Raw genomic sequence first — 22,732 nt, forward strand, 5'->3', positions numbered from 1 at the left:
TGGTCCATGAGGGCAGACTACATATTCCATTATCCCTTGGGAGGAAAACCATGGTAGAGAAGGAAGGCGTTAGGAAACTGTTGTTGCAACTGAACAGCACGGATATTGTTGGCACCCAGTTAAATCTGTGCAATTTTATGTCCTCTAAAAACCCTTTCCATCCTCACCCTGAGGATCTTTTTTCTCCTCTTGCAAGGCAGGGAAGGAGGAGCAGGAGGCTTGGCGCGTCCATCACCAAAACAACGAAACACCAAAGAGGCTCCTTTTATAACCGGTGTGTTTATTAAAATAGGCTGCCTAACAGACAACTACAAACGGCTTCCATCAGGGTAAAAGGCGAGGAAACGCCCCCCCCCCAAATATATATATATATATGTAGGGGTGTCTGGGCTTCCCGTTTCCTCTTCCTCTGCATCCACGCCCAGTCCCCCAGTTTCCAGTTTCCAGCAAAGGGGATTTGCGTGTCCCAACCTGGTGCCACGGTTACCTTGATCCAGTCAAGCCACTTTTCAATACTTCCTGCTACCGTTTTTTCTAGCCAGCGTTATGTGTGCAGTATATGTTTAGGGGAGGGCTCCCCTGAACCCTCAGCCCTGGCCCCCCTCCAACACCTACCCCAACCCTAAACAAAGAATTTTCTGGCAGGAATCTCGCGTCTTGGAGAGCCCCCCGAGCGAGCAAGCCGAGGAGGGGGACCGAAAGGCCCGCACGGAGAGTGCACACGGGCTCCACACTGGGAGGAATCAGCTTTCTGTGGGCCCAGGTCCAGACAGGCCACACAACTGGCCCCGGGCAGCCCTCCTCCCATCAGGCAGGACTGCCAGGGAGGGTCCCCTGGCCAAGCTGGAGCAGAGCAGCTGGGCGAGGAGGAGGAGGCGGCCCTGGTGTGGCTTCCGGGCTGGGAATGAATAAGGCACAAGAACCACCCCCTGTGGGTTGTGGCAGGAAAACACAACTGCCCCCCCATAAGGGCACCCCATGGAACAATTTTACAGGGGTGACCTTTGCAGACCAAGTTGCCCCCCCAAATGAAGGCAGGTCTCCACCACCCCCCAATCAGGCCTCCTGATTCTGCTTGACCTACAGATGCGCTCCTCTGGCCCCCTCCTCTCCCGCATGGGGTCGGGGCTCTTTCCAATGTTGGACAAACTTGGAGCAGCTGCTAAAAATGAAGCTGCCTCCTTTCCTCTTCCTGGCTTTGAGTTGATTCATTGGGGAGCAATTTCGCCTCAGCAGGTATCCTGGGTGCAGAAGGAACCCTTCCTCCCTTGGGGGGCAGGAGGGGGGATAAACACTTCAAGCTTCCATGAGAAAAGGGGAAAGTCTCCACCTTCAGTACCTTCGCCTCAACACGCTGCAGCTTCTTGCGCTAAAGCTGCAGCAGAAACAGCCAGCCTGCTGGGAGAGAAGGTCTGTGGACTTGTGTGAGTGTGTGTGTGAGAGAGAGAGGGAGAAAGAAAGAGTTTGAACTGTTCAGCTGATGGAAAAACATTTTGCCCCACATGGTGCCTCCTGAGTGTGTCACAGTGAAGGGTGTAGGTGCAAGCCAAAAGGTGGAGGGGTCTGTTACAAGGACCCTGCATTGCTTTTGGCAAACCCCTCCATGTCCAGAGTAGTGACACCCTTGCTTTAAGAAAGGGGCCACATAAGAGGGGGGAATCACTCATTCTCCAGGTGATGCAGTCGGATACGGAAGCAGGGGAGAGAAGGGCCAAAGGGGAAGGAGTTCAGCAGCTAGGTGGGTTCCCACTCCCTGCCCCCAATTCAAGGTCATCCGTCCCCCACAGGGCCCCGTGAGAGCTCAGGGTCCAGTCAAGCGGAAGCAGGGGAGTCCCCCTCTGCAGTCACTGTCACAACATCCACAGGCACAAGAGGCACAAAGTCCTCTCCCCGCAAGGCAGGGAGCTCAGGAGCAGCAGGGAGAAGGTGTGGTGTCATCCCGGTTCCTGTCCGGACACATCCTTTCAGTTCCTCCACGAATGGCCGGGACGCACGCTATGCCTTGTTCTGCTGGGGCCTCACCCTGGGGAAGAGCTGGGAGGAGGAAGAGAAAGACAGGTTGGGTTTCTCCGTCAGAGGAAGACCAGCAGGTAAGAGAAAACGGCTGCAGCGGAGGCTTCCCGCAGCCATAGAGGTTTCGCTGCTCATTCACCATGTACACAAAGCCTTGAGGAGAGCCAGCGGCACACCCTGAGATGTTCAACACACACACACACACCGGCCATGCCCATGACATTCCATCTGAGGACCTTTCTTCTGTGGGTCACGTTTTCAGAATCCACGTGGAAACTCTCCAGTTCCCGAGACTCATGTTTGTAGCAAAGTGCTGTGGGGTCTCTCTTTCAGCAGCCAGCGGGTTGGTGTGGCACCGCCTGCTGTGCTAACGGTTGAGTTGGAGGGAGAAGATTGGCCTTTGGCAAAAGAGTCTGTGGGTGCTGCTAGTCCAGATTTTCAGCTGGTTCAATAGCTCAGGGGTTGAGGTCCCTGGCTGTGGAGCCAGAGGTCAGGAGTTGGATTCCCCAGCGATGCCTCCTGCGAGGAGAGCCAGCCTGGGTGGCCTTGGGCAAAAGCTGCACCCGCCCAGAAGTTGCCCCCATGGAAGGGAAAGGTGAACCACTTCTGAATAACCTCTGCCTGGAAAACCCTGGAAAGGGATCTTTGTAACTCAGAATTGACTTGGTGCCAAATTATTATTAGTAGTAGTAGTGCAGGGCAAGACTTTGAGAGAATCTCTCTTCAAAAAAAGAGAGAGAGAGGGTTAAAACTCACCCCAAAATAGTTTTTGGGCACATAGCCCTCCTGGCCGTAGAGCGAGGCCCACCACCAGTCTGTCTCCTCCTGGCTGTCCCGGCGCAACACGGTGACAGGCTCCCCTTCGCGGAAAGAGAGCTCATCACTGAACTCCGCGCTGTAGTCCCACAAGGCGTACACAACGCCGTTGTTCGTCAGGCCCATGTTCTGCTCCACATCTGCAAGGAAAAGGTGGGCCACGCTGTTTTGGACATCACTAGCTAACCCCTGCTTTTGCTGACATCAATGTGTGCCCCCCGCCCAGCCCCGCCCCAGTCAAATCTCCCTGTCCCCCTCCTCACCTGCCAGGTAACTAAAGCACTCGCTGTAGCCCTCGCGGTAGGGGTCACACTTCTCGATGGCCATGCTTCCGTCGCTGAAGGTGGTGGCAAAGATGGCAGCCCCGTGCTTGACCAAAGCTACACAGATGGCCGTGTCGTTACAGGAGGCTGCGCAGTGCAACGGCGTCCTGTGGACAAAGAGGGAGGAGATGCATTTTGGCCGTGCCAGCAGGAAATTTCAGAGAGATGGAGGCAGGAAGGGAGGCAGGAAGGCAGGGAGGGTAGAGCGTACCATCCATGGCTGTCTGGGGAGTTGACGTTGGCCCCAATGTTGATGAGGAAGTCCACAATGTTGTAATTGGCCCCACAAATGGCATTGTGGAGTGCAGTGATCCCCTCGTCATTGGGCTGGCTAGGATCGTTCAGCTGTCGGCACAGAACAGATATTTCTCTGTAAGACCTCCTATTGGGTTTTTGAGCTTTCAAGCCAAATTTTCAAGAGCCGGCCACCGGACTTGCAAAGCAACCCCCCCCCCTTCCTGGTTCCAAGGAAATCCTCTCCACCTCTTTTTCCAACTCGAGTGTCATTCCAGATTGACTTTATTCACAGAGGGCAGCTCTTTGCTAGTCAATCTCTCTCTCTCTCTAGCTCAATAGGGTTGTTGCAATGTCAGTATGGGGATGATGGGGTTGGAAGCAGAACCAGGCACCCCTTTTCTTTTTACAGAAAGCATAGACATGTTTGGAATGTCACCTTCCAGAATCCCCCAGGGCCCATCATGGCTGCAAGAATATGCCTGCCGGAGGGGTCAGGCGAAGGAGCCCCTTTCCTCCTGCTGCTAAAGGCACCAGAGATAAAATGTTCCCGGGCTGTGTACGTTGCAAGCTTACTTCCTCCACTGCCTCCTTCACCACCTCCAGTTCTCCAGTCAGGGCTGCGTCCAGAAGCAGGACCAAGGGGTTGAGTCGGGCCCTTTTCAGCAGCCGCTTCCGCGGGGAAGAGAGTTTGCGTAGCACGGAGCGTTTCTCCTGCGGACACAGAGGAGGCCAGGTTGATGGGGAAAGCTTAACAAAAGACGTCCCCCCCCCCCCCAATGGCCATTGCCATGCGTGTGACAAAGTTTGGCTTCTGCCCAGAAACAGAAGAAGCCCTTCTCAGGGCCAGAGTGCCTCTGAGCATGTACGGAGCGATTCATGCAGACACTTGCTACCAGAGTAGAGGGCAGCAGGGTTCGCCCCCCCCCCCCCCAGCATCTTCCGTTTTAGACAGGAGCCTGAGAAGCTGCTGTGGGCATGGCCATCTGGCTTGATGCAGAGCAGCTCCCAGGGAGAGAAGGATTACTTCTGGCTCTCGGGGGGTGTTTTAGTGGAGATGCTGGAGATAATCTGTTTTTGTCCCTTGCGTGACAGCAGGAAAAAAATATTTTTATTTATTTATTTAAAATATTTTTACCCCACCTTTCTCCTTAAAAGGGCCCAAGGTGGCTTACATCATTAAGAAGACAACACTTAAAAGATAAAAACAGTTAGTACTTCTGGGTAGCTCAGTGGCTTGGTTGGAAGTTCGATTCCCCCGTTGGGGCCTCCCTTGACAGAGGCTGGACTGGATGATCCCTGGGGGTCCCTTCCAGCTCTGCCGTTCTAAGGTTATTGTTACTACTGCTGCTGCTGCTGCAGTGTATATATATATATACAGTATACTGTAGGGGGTTCCCACCCACGCACGCACCCACCCATCCTGAGCCCTGGTGCAGACTTACCGGGCTGGGCAAAGGCGTGAGGGGAGCAGCCGAGCTCTCGGGAGGAGGTGGGATGGGTGGCGCCGGAGGGGACGCTGCTGCAGCTGCTGGGGCAGGGGCCGGTGCCACGGATGCCACGGACACCCCCGGGGCCTTCTGCTCCGCGGCCTCTGTGATGGGGGGCAGCTCGGTCTGTGCCCCACCAGCGGCTTCTCCCACGGGGGCCGCCTCCTCTTTGTGGGGCTGGTGGTGGAAGAGGCGGCTGATGATCTGCTGGTACTGCTTCTTGTGGGTGGGCGGCAGAGCCGGGCTGGGGCTCTGCTCCATGGAGCCACGCCGCTTCAAGGGACGGGGCATCTCTGCCAGGACGCGAGCCACCTCCTCAAACTCGGGCACTTTCTGGGCTTCAGGAGGCAGGACGGGCTGCAGCCGAGTGGGGCTCAGCGGCCGGGCAAATTCATCCATCTCTGCTGGCTCTGTGACCGACGGAAGATTCTCCAGCTCCGGCTCCGGCTCCGGCTCGCTCGGCGTAAGGATGATGGGGATCACCCGGACAGGCTCGGCTGCTGCATTGGCAGCCCTGGGGAAGCCATTTCCTGAGGGGAGGGAGAGAGAGGTGGGGGAGTGAGTGGGGGAATAATGCTGGACTGCCAAGGGCGCTCGATTTCCCAGGAAAGGACAGGCTGGGATGCGACCCTCATGGAGCCCTCTCTGTTCCAGCTCTCGTTTGCCTTGAAGCTGGTTACAGCTACCGGTCAGAACTGACCTTTCTGGGCTACATGGACCACAGGTCTGGCTCAGGAAACCACCATTTCCTTGGTTCATTTGGGTGGGGTGGGGGGAGAGTGTATACTGTTTGTTTTATTCTTGCTCTACATTGCTTTGCAAAATCTTCAACTCCAAGTTTTTTATAGATGTGGGCAGAATAAATAGGGCTTTGCAGCCCCCCCCAACTTGCCCCCACAGAGATGTAGTAGATATCTGGAATATCAAGGAATGTACGGGGGGGTACAGGAATCATCCCTTTGGCATCTAAATCTCTTTTCGGGGCCCAGATTCTCTACGCAGCCCCGTGATGCTTCTTAGAGGGCTTTTCTCCTTCTGACAGGCTGGGGGAGAGTCCCAGGGCTGGCCAGGTCATCCTCTCCATGAGAACGGCCCACCAAACACTAAAACAGGTCCTCTGATCACGAGGGCTGCCTCTGTCCCGCCAGGACCGGTCATCGGAGCTGCCCAGGCCACCGTGGGAAAGGCACCAAAATGCAACCAGGCCAAACGTGGTCCCGTCTGAGCATTAGAAGCACCGAACCCCTTTCCAGAAGGAGCCTTCCATGCCTGGCACCTACCTTCGCTCCCAGGTGGGGCCATCCTGGCCTGGTGTTGGGGTTGCTGCATCACCTGCTTCTGGAGGGAACGGAGGAGAAGTGGAGCCCCCGGGGGCCCCTGAAAGGGGGGAAGCTTCGTGCCCGATGCTCCGTACTCCCAGAAGGCGTTCTGCAGCTTGAAGATCATGGAGAGGGGCAGGGGCTTGTGGCGTTTGGGGAGGCTGCCCTGGGGGCTGGGGGGTGGCATGGGGATGCGGGAGATCGGCTGCCAGTTGCGGGGCAGGGTCCCGGCCTGGTTGGCGGTGAGGGACCGGCGGAAGGAACTTTCCTGACGCCTCTCCGGGGCCGGCGGGAATGCCTTGTAGTTTCGGGGCAGCGTGGCACTGTGCACCCCATAATGCTCCTCCTAGGGGAAAGGAAGCCAATGGTGAAGTTTTCATGCACCCACAGCACTGGGGGCCTGATTCCCCCCCACTCTCTTCTGTGAACTCACCCCCCCACACCCTGCCCCTTCCCCAGACAGCCTGTATTATATCATGCCCCAAATTGCAAATCTAAAAATCTCTCCTTAGCGTCAACTCCCAGAACTTTGCTTCAGGTCTTATTCGGAGGTTTGAACTAGAGCATAGAGAAATCCAGTTTCTGGATTACATTACCCAGAATCCAGGGCCAGCGTGGCCAGTGTTTGGCATCCCAAAAAGGGGACGGTTACTTTTGCAATCTCTGTCTAAAAGCATTCACGGTTGCAATTTTCCTGAAGCCGAGCAGAGACAAACCACTTTGGCTTACCTTGAAAAACAAGGTGACCGTGCATGGAAGAGATAATAAAACAAACTTAAAATCAAGGTTAGTAAAGAACTCCACTCTGTGTGTGGGCAGAGGTAACTTTCCCAAGTCATGGAGCAGCCGAGGGCGCCAGAGGCTTACCTTGCCTTGTCCGATGCCCCCGTCTAGACTCGATTCTCTCCAGGGAGCCAAATGGAGCCCTGGCGCGCTCGGGCGCAGGCCCAGGTGAGCCTCTCCCCCTGCGGAAGGCAGCATCGTTACTGGAGGTCAAATGCCCACCTGCCCACCCACCCCGAAGGGGCATCATCCTGGCATAAGGTTGCCTGTCATGACAGATCTGCTTCCGTCTGCTTCACGCAGAGCATGGGAGCAGCGAGATACAAGCAAAGAGTTGTGTGTAGCTAGTTAGTGGCTTTGGTAATGAGTGTGCAACAAAATTGCTTTTCAATATGAACATAACAAGCAGTGTCAAAGTCAAGGGCTGGTATAACAAGCCATGTTTTTCTGTTACTTTGTAAAATGGCTTTGAAGGGCATTTTAAGGCATTTGGAGAGGAAGTGGTCCCATTTGATACAATTTTACTTCAACCCCCAGAGTTTGTGGTGTTTTCCCCCCCAGGATGAAGAAAGTAACAAGTAACAATACAACTAATTCAACAATTTCCTTCCTTGTCCTTCTGCAACATTGCAACAGGCACAGGTTATTTTTAAAACCCCATTAAAAGGTCCCCGGAATAAATTATTTTCCAAAGGGCACTTCCCGCACTCTGGATTTCCTCCCTTTAAAGACCGGCAACCCTCCCGGCCTTTCCCTCACCCCCCCACCTGCTGCCCCCCCCCCCGACTCACGCTCATAGCCGAGGGAATGGGAACCCTTTTTCTCATAAGCCACGTCCAGGTCAGATTCGTTCCACCCCTTCGGCGTCCTTCTCCGGATCACCAGGTCGTCTGTAGAAACACACACACAACAACAATCGATACAGGAGGCCCCCTTTACTCGGGGACATTCCCCAGCTTTGGAACTTTGCTCTTTCAGACTACAACACCCACACTCCCCAGCCAGTGTGGCTTAGGTCCATGTTTCCAAAGTCTAGGCCATTTTCCTCCTGGGTGTGGATACGGATATTTTTACAGGGGACTTGAGAATGAACCACACCAGAGCAGACAGAGTGAAACTGTGAAATTGACTCGCAAGGCTTAGCTATCGCCCGGAGCGACTCCTGAGCCCTTCTGGAGGGGACAGAACGCCGGAGGAGAGAGGGGCGCCCTTCTGTCTGACCTTCCCCATCGCCCGTTCCCCCTCCTGCCCTGTTACCACCTCAAAATAACCCACCTCTCCCCTCTCCCCGTCCCGAAGACCTGCCTGAGCGTTACCTTGAGCTCTGAAGGGTGCGAAGTTGCTCGGCACAGCAGAGGGGTACAGGCTGTGGCTCTCGTACGGGGGCGGCACAGGAGGCCGTGGCGATGACCCCCTCTCTGGGAAGAAGGCCTGAGACCCCGAGCCCTCTGTCGGCAGCCGCGGCGAGCCGGCCCGGCCCATCTGCCCGCCGTAGGGCTTGTACTCGTACGAGCGTTCTGTGGGGCCGCTGGTGGGCCAGAGGGAGCGTGGGGAAGAGCCGTGGGTTGCCGTGGGGCTGGACTGGGACTCGTAGGGGACGGCCATCACCTTGGGCCGGGGAGGGGGTGGGGGGGTCCGCTCCAGCTCCGACTGCAGGAAGAAAGAGGGCCGTGGGGAGGTGGAGCGGCCCAAGGGGGACCTGGCAGGGAGGAGCTGGCTTGGGGAGGAACTGAGCCCAGCGCTGTGCAGGGATCCCGGGGAGCTTTCGCTGAAGGAGTACGAGGAGGCCTCCCAGGAAGCGCTCTTCCGGGGGAGCGTGTGCAGCGGGGAGGTGGAGACGGGGCTCATCCTGGCCATGGGCTCTGGAGCGGGACTGACGCTGTAGATGTCCTTGCCCTGATGGGAAACAGAGAGAAGGGGGCTGGTTAGGGGGCTGGCGTGATGGGTTCCTCTCCGGAGACCCTCTTCTGGAGTTCCTCTTCCAGAAGCCCCCCCCCCGGCCCCTGTGGCCACACCAGCGAGGGTCAGGGGAAAGTTGCTGCCTGAAAACAGGTTGCTCCCCAAGGTGGGATCATTGGCTCCACCTTGACCGCTGCCCCTCGACACCAGGGCACAGAGAGGGGGCTCCAAGGGGGCAAGCACCCAGGCATTTTCTGCAGAAGGTTTCGGGTTCAAGCCCTCTGTTTAAAGGACCCTTTGCCCCCCCCCAAAAAACCCAGCTGCATGTCTGCAATGTGTGGGCACAGAGAAGCGTCCCTTGCCCCTGCGCCTGCGCGCTCCTTCGCTGCCCCTGCAGTGTGGAAAGGTCCGCTTGCTTTTAAAAAAACCCTGCAACTGGCAGGGTTCCCCCTAGTCAGTTTCACCACTGGAAGCAATATTCCCCCCCAAAAAAAGTGTTCATCTCCCCTGCGCCCCGAGGCTCTGGCCACCCTCATACCTTGGATGACGCTGACGACAGCCCGGCACTGTCTGTCCAGAGGGACTCCAGCTGCTTGGACAGCAAATCCACTTTGGCGGCCGCCGTGTCCACCTCCAGCTGCTCCAGGTCCATGTGCCGCGAGGCCAGAGCTGTGGGGAAGCGAAGGCAGGGCGAGAGATGAAGGACCCTCCCCTGCAGGACCCACAGGATGCTGTTTGTCCTTTAAAAAAGAATGCCCCTCCCTTTTCTGAGGGAACTCTTGGGGAATCCCCGTGCGAGGCGCTCTTTGGGCCAGGCCGGGTTCCCAAGCGGGTTCTGGGCGTGTGAAACAGTCACAGATCACCTACAACCCATTCCTAGTATTCTCAAAATTGGGAGGGCGAAAAAAGGACCACACCACTGACAGCCACTGGGGTAGAGGGGACGGAGTATCGGGCCAGGACGCGGGAGACCAGAGCGGAAACCCCTGCTTGGCACTGGAAACTTGGGAGGGCTGACTGGGAGAGCCCCCCTCTAGACATGCCCGTCCTGTGAAGCCCCTGCCGGGGGGGGGACAAGTCAGAGGCAACAGGACCACAGAAGCAGCACAGGAACGAGGACCTGCACAGCGGGTGGAGGAACAGCCAGTGAGACAGCACCTCCCCCTTGATCCTCGGGAGCAGCCGAGATGATCACTGGGCTTGGGGAAACGAAGATGTTTTGGAAGGGCAGGTCCCACTCCCCCACCCCCCACCCCCCCTCTGCCAGCCTGGCTAGCGGCTGCCTGAGCGACCCGTTTTAACAGAGGGTGTTTTGCTGGTGGCCATTGCCTGAAAGAGCGTCGCTTTCCCAAGCTTTGGGCATCTTTCCGTCACCAGGGGGCGCTTGGTGCTCTTCTCAAAAGATCCAAGGGATGCTTCCCTCCCCTCCCCCCCCCCCCGCACCCCCCACACCTTCTCTCGGCTCAGTCAGAAGAGCACCTCAGGACACGGTCTCCCCCACTCAGCCTGGCCAGCCGCTCAGGGGATGCTGGGGGAGGTGTGTGTCGTCCCCAAAGTCCATCTTCCACAGCCACATTGTCCTGTCTTGACTTGACCCGCCGGTGGTGCCCTCCCTCCTTCCCTCCCCCTCTCCACCCACCCTTGGGAGCTTGCACGGTATTTCTGGCAGCCGTGAGTGAGACAGGACCACGCAGGCCGGCCGGCCGGGTCTGGTTCTGCTGCCCCTCCAACACGCCTGCCGCCTGTTCGTGTTCAGCCGAGGCTTTTCCAGCCCACTGATCCTGCCTCGGAGGCAGAGGACACTCCGCCAGCCTCAGCACAAGGCCCTGCTGACAGCCGCTCCTCACGCAACCGACGTGCTCCAGTGTCCCGGGACTTGCACGCCAGCAGGTCTTTTCAAAAGCTGTGGGGCGGCCCTTCCTGCCACCCCCCCCACCCCCCAGCCCAGTTGGAGAAAAGGGCCAAGGGCTCTTTCTTTCAGGTGGTCAGATTCTTCTCTCCTTCAGGGTCCCATGGAGCCTGGAAACATCAACTGGGCCTTTGTTCAGGTTTCCTCGCCCTTAACCCCTTTTTCCCCCATCATGGTTCTGATTTTAAGACCATTGCTTTGCAGAAAGACCGCCCAAGCCCCCCACGGCCCTCCACAGCCTTCGGAAAGGTTCCAGACTCTCCTGGCCACCGCCCAGTCAGAGAGCCTTGCCTGGTGGTGGGTGGCAGAGCCCGGGTCCCATCTGGGCTGTGTCTGTCTATGCCAAACATGGATGGGACCCAGGAAAGGGGGTGGGTCAAATCCTCCCACGTCCAGCTCACTACAGACTGGATGACCTCAGGGAGCCCCTCCATGTGGTGCTTCCCCCAGAACTGGACTTGTTTCCACCCTCCTGCCCCTTTCCACACACAGGGAAGCCAACTGGTAGCACCATCGTTGGTCTCGGGACGAGGTGGCGAGGCTTCCTTGAACCCCAAGATCCCTCGTAGGAGGCACCAGGGACCAAGAGCCCCTTGGCCACTGCCCCAAGAGACCTTCTGCCTTTCTCCATCCCAGCCAAAACAGGCACTGCGCTTCCACGGGGCTTCCTTCCCCAACACGGGATCCTCCGACTCACACTGGAAATTGAAATCTAAGAAGTCCTGCATGCTGGTGGTGTCCTCGCTCGCCATGGCGCCAACCGGTGCTTTGGGCTCCAACGCCGTCTGCCACGAGCACCCCGAGTGCTGAAGGGACCTAGGGAGACGGAGCACCTCCATGACGGCTACCCAGAGACACAAATGACTTCCACACTCGGCCTCTTCGGGACCAGCTCCCGCCCACCCGCCAAAAGGTATGGGCTTCCCCGCCCTTCGCACTCTGTCCCTGACAGTCTTGCCCTCTTCGCAGGGGTGTTCTCCTGCTCTTGAGAAAGCCAGCCCTGCAAGCCACCGGCTTATAAATTTGGCTCCAGAGCCCAGTTTCTCCAGGGAGGAGCTGGAGAACCGGTAAAGCCTCTGAGTCAACCGTGCCTCTTGGGCAATCAGAGGCATTTGGCAGAAGAAGAAACCTGGGGAGGCACCTGGACAGGCTGCATCATCCAGCGAGGCTGCCGGGGGGGGGGGGAGGCCACACAAAGCCAGCTCTCGAAACATTGGGAGGGGCAGAGGATGTGGGGGGAGATGCTGGGATCCTCCAGCCAAACAAAGGGCCAAGCTTGCCTCCTGTCCCCGGTGGAGGCAAGGCGGCTGGTAGAGGGAGCAAGCAGCTGCTCTCTGGCTTGGCAGTAAACCTTCACAAGGGGCTATTTCCAACCCCCAACCGCCCCCCCAAACCAAACCCACCCCCCTTCCCTGCTCCGTGCTTGCCAATACAGATCCTGGGGGTGGATCTGAAGCAGAACACCTGGACTAGTCCCCCCCAATGCCCTCAAAACCATGAAAGGAGCATCAGGAGATTTTACTTACAAAGGGGGTGAGTTCCCAAATCCCTCAACACCCTGACTGCTCATATTTATCTCCATCACTTTAACCTCTCTTCTTTCCCTCACAAAGGAAGGTAGGAGGCCCAGATTTTACATCAAGGGTGTCGGACACTCAAGGCTTTGATCAAAGTAGTTAACGCAAGCTTATTTTTTAAAAAAGGGATTTAATTAAGGAGAAGAAAAAGTCATGGATCTCCCGCAAAGTCCCATGTCTCTTTAAAGGCCACTCCCCTCTGCTTTCCTACCTCTTGGGAAATCTCGGCCTCTGTTTATATTTACTCTAACTTACTCCTGGAGCCCTAATGCAAATACAAAGGAATGGAATCCCCATCTCTGAGAAAAGGGTACATGCGCTCCTAAGCAATGATACACATTTTAATTCCACAGAGGTTTCCGAGCACTGGTTTGTTGGAAACGGTCAAAGGAGAAAGCCAACATGTCAACTCCAAAGAAGGAAAAGGGCAGACCCCATGACCCTGCCTTGTCTTCTTGATCTTCGTCAGCGACACAACACTGACAGAAGATTAAAAAAAAGTACTCTAAGCGTTAGCACCAGAGCAGTGAACCTTTCCGAAAAGCTTCTCTGTTGCCTCCATTGGGTATCTGAGTTTTGGATATGGGCTTTCCCAGAGTCAACTGGCTGACCAGTGGGACGAGGAAAGAGAAGGCTAGACACCCTGGGGGCCTCCTTCATCCTCAGGCTCCCTCTACTGTCCTCGGGGACACCGTTGGTGGTCAGAGCAGAAATGAGGGTTTGAGGGGACCAGACATAGTAATGTCTTCATAACGCCGACGGGTAGCTACCATCCTCTCGGTCTCAGTGGCTTTGCCTGACCACTGAAAGGGAGAACCCAAGCTTCACAGGCAGAAGCCAAACTTTTGTTCTCAACTGAAGAGAATTTAGGACAAGACAATTAGTCCAGAAAAGCAATCGTGGGCTCGAGGCTGGGAGCCAAAACTGGTTATATAATGGCCAGAGACTGAGACCAGCTCAGGCAGGGACACTAAATGAGTCTTTCCCTTCCTCTTGAAAGGGGATGCCCTGTTTTGCCTTAAGCAGATCTGGCAGCATTTCCTAACCTTTTATGTCTTAATTGTGGACCATAATTACACCATTGTTTGGCCAAAGTGTTTCCCAGCTCCTAGGATACACAACAGTGAGGCAATGGCACTCTACATATGTTCAGAGGCATTCCTCTCTATTTCAGCAGCCAGTTTGACTCATCCACCTTCAGGATCCCTTCTAGCTTTTTAATTCTATGATTCTATACACTGCATTTTTTTCCATGTGCAGGTCAAGACATAAGAAAAAAAAGCAGGTTGTCAGGCTGAGCCCTACTGAGCTGTCTCAGCCCCGGAACCCAGCGTCCTCATCTTCTTTGATCTCATTTTTATCCATCTCCTTCCACTTTTAATCAACAACTAAAGGAGGGAGGGGGAACTGACCCTTCACTGGGTTCTTAATCAGGGACGGCAATGTGAAACATCACATCATGGCAGCAGAAGGGGCATCTGCCTCAGGTTCCCACCCCTTTGGGATAATTTAAGGGGAGGGGGAAGAAGAGGGACATTTACTTCTCCAGCAGGTGCAGAAGGAGTCACCCTGCCTGCCTTCCTCACCACCACCCCGAGTTCTATAGGGTGTCCCTCCACTATTATGAACCTCCTGCTAATCATTTAAGGTCCTTCTCTGTGAGACCCCACCTGACCATGTAAGGAAAGCAAGGAGCAGGAAAGTGGACTCTAGATTCATGGATTAACCAGATACTCCAGGAAGATTTGTCTCATGCCAGCTCATGGGCTGTCTGAGCCAGTCAAAACAGTGTTAACTGCCCGGACAAATAGCACATCCAGAGTTCACAACAGTTCCTTTTTAAAATTTTGGACAATAAGTTCCTAGAATCTCGCAGCATGGAGCAGCCTGGGACTTGCCATTTTAAAGAAAGGGAGCTTTGCCAAGTTCTGCAAACTTATTTGCAAGGCAGGCATGGGTGTGAAAGAATTTGACAACTTTGGTGCCCTCTGTGGGTGGCACGGGGGAAATGCCACGTCCAGATTTGCACCTTGCAGGGCAGAAACCTCTTTCCGAAGGAACTTGAAAAACCAGCCCCTGCTGCTGCTATGCAAAAGGACTGCCATTCCCTGGCCGATCCAGAGGGAAAAACCTGTTGCCCTCTTCATGGTCCCACACCCCATTCCACAGAGCTAGCTAAGAGAGCCTTTCAATCCACATCACCAAAACCCCCAAACAGATTCGCCAGGAGAAACAGAATGGTGGAAACGAACACTGTCTGAACAACAGCTTCCTGGGAAAGAGGGAAATTGGGAAGTCAGCTTTTGTTGCTTGGGTCCAGATCAAAGAAGGAATGCACAATGCTGCTGAGTGACAGCGGGAAAACCGTGGAGATCACAGGCTTGCACCGAAACTGTTGCTATCCATGGCTTTCTCTGGGTGGTGGACAATCCAGGAAGGCAAACATGAACCAACCACGCCCAGCGAAACGCAGAAAGAGAGGGAGAGAAACTAGCCGTTGCAGGCCAAGAATCACAGGTGTGGGAGAATAGAAGTCGGAGGAAGGAGAGCAGTCGTCAACTGCAACCTCGTGGCTTCCTTCAGAGCACACATTTCACCAGAGACCATGAGAAGGATCCAAAGAGGGAAGAGATTATTTTTTGGGGGGGGGGCTATGGTTACCAAAATTCCACATGCAGTTAGGGGGTTCTGGAAACTATTTTGACTTAGTCACCCCAGCCATGTCCTTGTTCAAAAGAATTGGGAGTGGGTGGTCTTAGGTGTACCTTCCCACAGCTCCTGACCTCAAGGGAACCCACTGGAAAGACTAGAACTCCCAGCATCACGAGGCAGTGGGTTCCATCAATGAATTGTGATGACCTGCTAGGCAAGGAGGTCAGCCTACTCGCCTGGCCCTATGCACTGTTCCCAACAAGAAACAGCAGAGGGGAAGGAAAACTGGGATTTAGAAATAAATTAAATGGGAAGACTTGCCCTAAATAGGCTCTGCTTAAACAGATTTATTTGACTTGCATTTGCTTAAAAAATGGTTTGTAAAAAAATGTCCTAACAGCTGGTAATCATTTGAAATGAAATCTTTGATAAGAAATAAAAATAAAGCATGCACACTCAATGTGGTTGAGATGCTACAGTCAAACCATTTCAAAGCCCTGTACATAAACCATTTTTATTAGAAGGCTTGAAATGTTAACAACCCTGTGTACTTCCTTTACAATGTTTGATTACAAATGTTTGGTGTGAAAGGCCTTGTTCATTCTTGTTCTGTTTTCGGGCTAGTCCTGGCCTTTTCCCATCTGCCAACTTTCTCTCTTTCTTCCCTGTAATGAGGCCACATGCTCAGATAGTGCGCTTTCCTTTTTCTGGATTAGGCACTTTACTACGGCTGCAGAGCATCCAGAAATACTCAGCACCTCTTCAGGAAACACCTCCCAGGCTCACAAAAAGGTGTGCCTTCGAGTGTTTGTTGCAAGTAGAACAAAAATTAGCCACAGCTTTGGGTTTTCGCCTTGATCCAACTGGCACACTTGAAAGGTGGAGGCAGAGTTTAGTTTAGGTTTGGATTATGATATCATTAGAAGTTTTTATTTTGTCTTCGTGTTTGCAAGTCAAACAAGCATATATGCATGCTTGCAAGTGCGTGTATACCTCTAATCACCTGAAAACATAAATTACAACTTGCAACTGCCAAACTGGTCTTAATATTGTATCATCATCCATTCATTATTCTAATCAGTTTTAGGAAGCAATGATGATAGAACTAAAGTAGCAACAACAGGAACTTTACTAAACAATTAAGAATCTGGAATGTTTTCCAGGGGAAATATTCCACCTCTCCTCCCTGTGCGTGCATGTTACAACATTCATCTAGGAATTATAATCAGGAATACCTGAAAAGAAGCTTGTTTATTGCAAGGTTTAAAAGGTTTCCTCCAAGAATGCAGGCCGACAGGAAAGGCAGGGGCCTCCTTATGGGCTCAAAAGTAAACACTTTTTCAATAAGGGGTGAGCTGATTTGCATAAGAAATGGTGGCAGGGTACACAAGGTGAGACAACTGGCCCGTAGGAATTTGTAAGCTCGCTACATTGATTCATGAATCCATAAAGAGGCCTCCCCTAGGCAGGCAAGCTGAGCGGTGGTAGAACCTCCATGCAAAGGTGCAGTCTACTTGTCCAAATGCCACTGACTGGTGAGTGACATTTGGAAAACCGTCCCTATTCCATCTAACTGGCCATGACTGGGAGCAGGCGGGCCAGATGGAGGACACATTGCCCTTTCTACGTTCTTATGGGCAGATGTTGTCAGACTTTCAACATCATTTATTGCCATTGACCATGTGGTGCTGGAGGAGGCTCTTGAGATTCCCCTGGACTGCAAGGAGAACAAACCTATCCGTTCTGAAGGAAATCAACCCTGAGTGCTCACTGGAAGGACAGGTCCTGAAGCCGAGGCTCCTCCAATACTTTGGCCATCTCATGAGAAGACTCCCTGGAAAAGACCCTGATGTTGGGAAAGTGTGAGGGCAAGAGGACAAGGGGACGACAGAGGACGAGATGGACGGACAGGGTCATCGAAGCTACCAATGTGACTTTGACCCAACTCCGGGAGGCAGTGGAAGACAGGAGGGCCTGGCATGCTCTGGTCTGTGGGGTCATGAAGAGTCGGACACGACTTAATGACTAAACAACAACAAAAATGTGGGCTGGGGCTGATGGGCCCTGCAGTCCAACAACACCTGGGGCAGAACATGGGGAAGTTCCTTTTTCAGCCTGCTGTTACCAGAATCCAGCAACCCATTGGTGGAGGACAGGGGGATTTTAATAATGATTTGCCCTTCCTCTAGGGGGAGCCCTGGAACGGTGCAACTTGCCCAAGGCCACCCAGGCTGTCTCTCCTCCCAGGAGGCACAGAACAGGGAATCAAATTCCCAGCCTCTGGCTCCACAGTCCAATGCCTAAACCACAGAGCTTGGCAGAAAAGAAAGAACTTCGCCAAGCTCTGGAACTAAAGGCAACACATTTCCCTTCGCTAAGTAATTGCTAGGAGCAGAACACCTTTGAGAAGGATGTTCCAGTTAATTATTTCTGCCCCCGAAAAAGCAACATCCTCACTTTCTAGCCCTCTGCTGCCCTTTTGGATTTTCAGGAGAAAATCCTGAATTTCCCAGCAGGAATTTAACAGAGTTCACCATTGGGGGTCTAGTGGGAACGTGGTAGCAAGAGAATGACATGCCACAGGAGATGAGGGAGACATGCTCCAGGCCAGGGAGGCAGAGCGGAAGGAAGCCAGGGCGGCGTTCATGGCAAGAGGGCTGGGATTCAGTTGGGCGAGGCAGGTTCTAACCCTTGGGGAGCCACGAACCTCACTGGTGACCTTGCACCCATCTCTTTCCACCTCCAGCCCACCTCACAAGGTTGTTGTGAGGAGGAGAAGAAACAGGGAGGAAGAGACGCATCATCCATTTGGTACTGTCAGTAGGTGAGATGGAAATGTAACTGACCGTAAATAACTACAGCCCCAGTCATCAGCGACGCCTGCTTTACAACATGTTTCTTCTTTTGCAAGTCTGACGCCATGCAAGTGGAACAGGGAGGGGTGGGAGGCCAGATCGGCAGAAGAGAAGGGCTGCCCCAGCCACCAGCGGGAGGACAGCCTTTTTATGGTGCTTGGATGCCTCCCCTATCTCTCCTGGTCCTCTCAGCAGAGCAGAAGTGGGCCCAGGGCTGCTCTCTCCATCTTGTCGGAATGCAGCACTCAGCACCCCTTCCGGCTGAGTCCCCGCTGAAGGACACGGGGGGGGGGACCTGAGTCCAGCGCCATTCGCAAAAACACTGTCCTCTGCCCACCAGAGTTTGAAAGCAAGGCAGTGGGAAATCTCTCCCCCCTCCCATCCTTCTGGACTGTAGCTCTTTCATGACTCCAGACCCTTGGAGACTGGATGTGGGGACTCAGGGGTGAGGGGAAAGCACTTTATCCAGGCTCAGAGGCAGTGGTTCCAATCTTTGGGGGGGTCTCCAGAGGGTCTTGGGACTAAACCCCCCAGAAGCCCTCGTCCCTAGCTGTGCTGGCCAGGATTCCTGGGTGTTGCAGTCCAAGAACCTCAGGGTGACCCATGGTTGGGAACCACCAGTATAAAAGGTCACTCACTAGCTTGATTAGGGCTCAGCTGGTTTTGTTCAACTAAACCTACCTTACAAGGCTGGTGTGGAGATAAAAAGGGTGCAGGAGGACAGGGTGGAAGGTTACTCAATTGTTCACCACAACCAACCCCAGGTGGAGGTCAGGAGGGGCAAACACGATACCTTTCCCCGGTTTCCCTTCCTCCACCCTTGATGATCTACGGTGGTGTTTTCTGACCCTCTTCCTGTCCTAGCCTTCCCCCCCCCCCCCCGTAAAAGTCAGGGCTCCAGGTGGGAAGCCACCTGCAGGGGAGCAATCCCACAAAAACACACCGGTCGCCACAATGCCCTTTCAATTATTGCACGGGCTACTTCCACACAAAGTTCTCTCAGCTCTGGACCCTGCTGGCTGAGCAGAGGCCGGTTCTCCAGGGGCAAACCTTTCCACGCTTCTGTCGAAAGGTCTGGAGCACCAATTTCCCACCTAGGAGCACCACACCTGGTCTTCCGGAGGCTTCGGTCTTCAACGCCCAGAAGCTCCCACCTGCAGTAAGTCAGGGATTCTGAAATCCAAGAACTTCTGGAGGATTGAAGGCTGAGCACCGCCAACCTTTGAGGGTCTCATCCAAAGTGTCATGTGCACTGACACCTAAAGAGCTAGGCTTGCGTCAGTTGAAGGGGTTACAAAGAAGGACCCCTTGAGGTGCGGAGGCCTGAAACCGAGAGCCAAGCAAAATCCCCCTTTTGAGCCAGATCTGCACACACATCTCGCCCAAAAGCCAGCCTACAAGAGATGCAGAAGGACCTAGTACTGTATTTCGGGGTGAGATCATCTACAATCTAGTCTTTTGAACCTTATCACAACATGGCACAGCATCAGAAGGGGGAGAGAGAGAGAGAGAGAGAGAGAGAGAGAGAGAGAGAGAGAGAGAGAGAGAGAGAGAGAGAGAGAGAGAGGAAGAGTCAAGGTGCCACCCGCTCTGCTTAACCAGCTGCTCCCCCTTATGCCTCTAAACAAATCCCCACCTGACTGTTTCATCTACCTTCCTGACAAGCAGGCACGGTCCTTGACACAAAAGGTGTCATTTAACAAGTCCTGGCATATATGCTTTATTTACTCATTAGGAACATGGCTGCCACCTCACTGCCCAGCGTGATTTTGGAAGCCCCTTTTGTACTCCTCTCCCCCCCCCACCTAAACTAGGATGCCGAGCAGTGTCTAGAAGGGGACCCACCAGCCTGACTTAGTTGTGGGTTTGCTCAAAACCCCACCGCAGGCAAAACGGCGATTGGAGAGGAGAGAGAGGAACCGGGCAGGCAGGGCTGACTCCGGCGTCGCTTCTTAATCATGGGTTTCTGCCCTGGGCCAAAATCCGGGTCGGCACCGACCCCACTCGGGGCGGGGGAGCCCGTCTGTGGTCTCTACCCCCTTCCCCCGTGCCTTCCTCCGGGCCATTACAAAGCCCTGGGGCAGCCCTCGAGGAAAAGCGGCCCCTCGGCCGGCTTGCCCCGCCTGCCCGCCCCCGCGGAGGCGCGCCGAACTGGGCCCGACCTGTCTGCGAAAGGCGGCGGCGGCGGCGGAGAGGCCGGCAAGTCCGGGCGTGCGGTTTAGGGGAGGGGAGAGAAAGGAGGAGGACGGAGGGAAAGAGAGGAGAGGAGAAGGACGAGAAAGCCAAGGAGCTCGGGGGGGGGGGGGCAGGAAGGGGCGGCAAGGGGGAGCCCTGGACGGCGGCGCTTTCCCGCCAGCCTGGAGGCACCGGTGGCTTGAACGCGCCCGCAGCCGCGCGCACGGGGGAAAGCGAGCCGCCAGCGCTGATCCGGCTGCAGCGTCTCCCCCGAACCCACAAACAGCTTTAGGGACACCACCCCCTCCCTGCGCCCTAAAAGGAGCCCTCGAGAGAAAGAAAGAAAGAGACGGGGGGGGGGAATGGGCGAAGCGGGCAGCTTTCCAAAGGGACCCCCCCCCCTTCCCTCTCTCCCTCCCTCTCCTCCTCCTCCTCCTCCGTGATCCGCTCCTTGCAAGGAGGCGGCGCGCGAGAAAGTTTGCGGGAGACGCTCCAAGAACGGCAAAGAGCCGACCCGGACCCCCTCCCCTCCCCTCCTCTCCCCTCCCGGCCACTCGGGGCCAAGCCTTTCCCCGCCTGCCCGGGCTGCCCCGAACTCGCCCGCCGCCGCCGCCGCCCCCTCTCCTCCTCCCTGCCCGCCAAGTTTCCCCGCCACTGACCCTGGTCGGGACGAGGCTCAGCGGCTCCTCCTGGGCGCCGCGTCTCCCAAGGGGCTCCGGGCGCCGTCGGGGCTCTTCATGGGCGTCCCTTCCCAGCCGCCGCAGCCCGAGAGACTCACGCCTCTGCCTGCCTGGGAACAGGTTTTTCCCCTCCCTGCCTGCCTGCCTCCCTCTCGCCCTCCCTCCCCTTTTTGTGCAATTCCACAGGTAGGTAGGATCGCGCCGGCGGCATTCTGGGAACGGTAGTCCTTGCACGTCCGACTCCCAGAGGAGAACCCGATGGAGGCCGCTGGACACGAGCCGGCCGGATCGTCCCCGCCGTCACCGGGCGGGCAGCAGCGTCCTTCCCCGAACCCTCGGGACTGTTGCCCCGTTTTTCTGGATCGGGCGGGCGCACCGGGGTCGGAGCCCCCCAGGAGGGTCACCAAAGCCCTCGGTTCATGCTCAGGGGCCCGACGCCCTCCCTCGAGCTGGCAAACCCTCGCACCCGCTAGAAGAGCGAGAGCGGCAGGGCATAATCTCTCCCCCCCCGGGCCCCCGCGCACACACACAATCTAGCCGGAGAGGGGCACCCAAGAGTATCCACCTGGAACCCCTCCCGCGGTGGGAGGTGGGAAATACTACAGGTCCCAGCAGCCTCTGCGCCGTGCCGAGTGACCCATGGCTTTGGAATGCGAGCCTCTCTCCCCCTCCCTGGTTCGGCCGCGCCTCCTTCCAGGCCGGGGCTCCGTCCGTCCCCGGCGCGCGCCCCCCTCGCCTCCGCCCCTTCCCCTTAAAGAGCAAAGGGTCCCCCCAGCCCTTCTCTGGCATCGCCGGCCCCTCATCCTCGCTCCCAGGAGCGAAAGGCCCTGGCGCCGCCTCCAGGGAAAGGGGACGCAGAAGCCAGAGAGGGTTTCTGCCCGCGTGCAGAGTGCCCCAACCCCGAGGCCAGCCCTGCCGGGGAAGGCGCCCTCTCCTCCATCACCCCGGCGGCGTGCCCGGCTTCCTCCGCCTAAACGCGGGGCCTTTGAAGCTTCCCTTCGCGCTCCCCACACTCGGCTCGCCCTCCTGCTGCCCACCCGGCCATTTTAGGGCCGCCGCGCCTGGTTTCTGCCCTGAAGGCTTAAGAAGAAACCTGAAGCACCAAGGAATGGGCAGATCACGGTGCGGCGGCGGCGGTGGGGCGAGTGGGACCCCAGAGCAAAGCTCCCGAGCCCCGAAAGTCTCTGGGGAGGTTTTCTTTCCGCCCCCCCCAAGTAAAGCCCCACTTTGAAGCGCTTAAGTCGCGCCACGTGAGTCCTTTCCACCGGCTGCAACCTCGCCGGATCTAATCCCCTTTTATTTTATGTCCAAAATGATTTCTTGCCCTTCTCTGGTGCCGGGCTTGGGGTCGGGACTTTGCGAAGCCCTTCGCCCCGCCTCATCCGATCGTCTCCGTGATTAAGGACAGACCTTTTCCCCTTTGCTTTTAAAACCTCCGGCGCCGTCAGGACCTCCGCGGCAAGAATGCAAGGCGTGAAGAAGAAAAAAAGGGGGGGGGGCGAGGGTGCCTTTGCAGGTTTGCGAGGGGAGGATTCCTTTGGCCGGACTTCGCTGGAAGTGAATCACGCCCCGGTGACTCTCGTAAACTCCCCGGGCTTCGGAGAGGGAGGGGGCGAAGGACACACCTTTGGATCTTCTGTCTCGCCCGAGAGTGCCGTCGAAAGCCCGGGTGTCGGAAACCGCAAACACAACGGATGTGAACCAGCCCCTCCTCTCGCTTCCCCCTAGACCCAGGAGGGTCATGTGTAAACAACTTGTCAACAGCACCATAAACTCCTATAGCTGAGAGGATTCGACCGAGTCGAACCTACTGCTGAGCGAAGAAATCCGCAGCTAAAGCATAAAGAGAGCCACTCAAGGTCTCTACAGCAAAAGAGAATCCACTGCCTTTCATGGGGACCCCAATTCAATGGACTTCCTTCCTGGAATGAAGTTCTTCCTAATACAGTATTTAGTCGCAATCGTCCTTCATTTAACTTGAATCCGTGGGTTTTAGGTTCTTCCCTT

General features: G+C 55.7%; 1 protein-coding gene across 1 annotated transcript; it reads right to left on the minus strand.

Annotated features, from left to right (window-relative positions):
• Positions 1-260: 260 nt before the first annotated feature.
• Positions 261-21,221, minus strand: PPP1R13L (protein phosphatase 1 regulatory subunit 13 like). Its single transcript, XM_072979602.2, has 13 exons — positions 20,705-21,221; positions 11,484-11,602; positions 9,416-9,546; positions 8,295-8,874; positions 7,770-7,868; positions 7,063-7,160; positions 6,157-6,541; positions 4,832-5,406; positions 3,963-4,100; positions 3,364-3,497; positions 3,093-3,259; positions 2,770-2,969; positions 261-2,034 (listed from the first exon to the last, which is right to left on the minus strand). The coding sequence occupies exons 2-13, from the start codon at positions 11,536-11,538 to the stop codon at positions 1,996-1,998; spliced, it is 2,601 nt and encodes an 866-aa protein (XP_072835703.2). The 5' UTR covers positions 11,539-11,602; positions 20,705-21,221; the 3' UTR covers positions 261-1,995.
• Between the last annotated feature and the right edge of the window lie 1,511 nt (positions 21,222-22,732).

This window comes from Pogona vitticeps, chromosome 9 (genome assembly GCF_051106095.1).
Source record: "Pogona vitticeps strain Pit_001003342236 chromosome 9, PviZW2.1, whole genome shotgun sequence".
Taxonomy (NCBI): domain Eukaryota; kingdom Metazoa; phylum Chordata; class Lepidosauria; order Squamata; family Agamidae; genus Pogona; species Pogona vitticeps.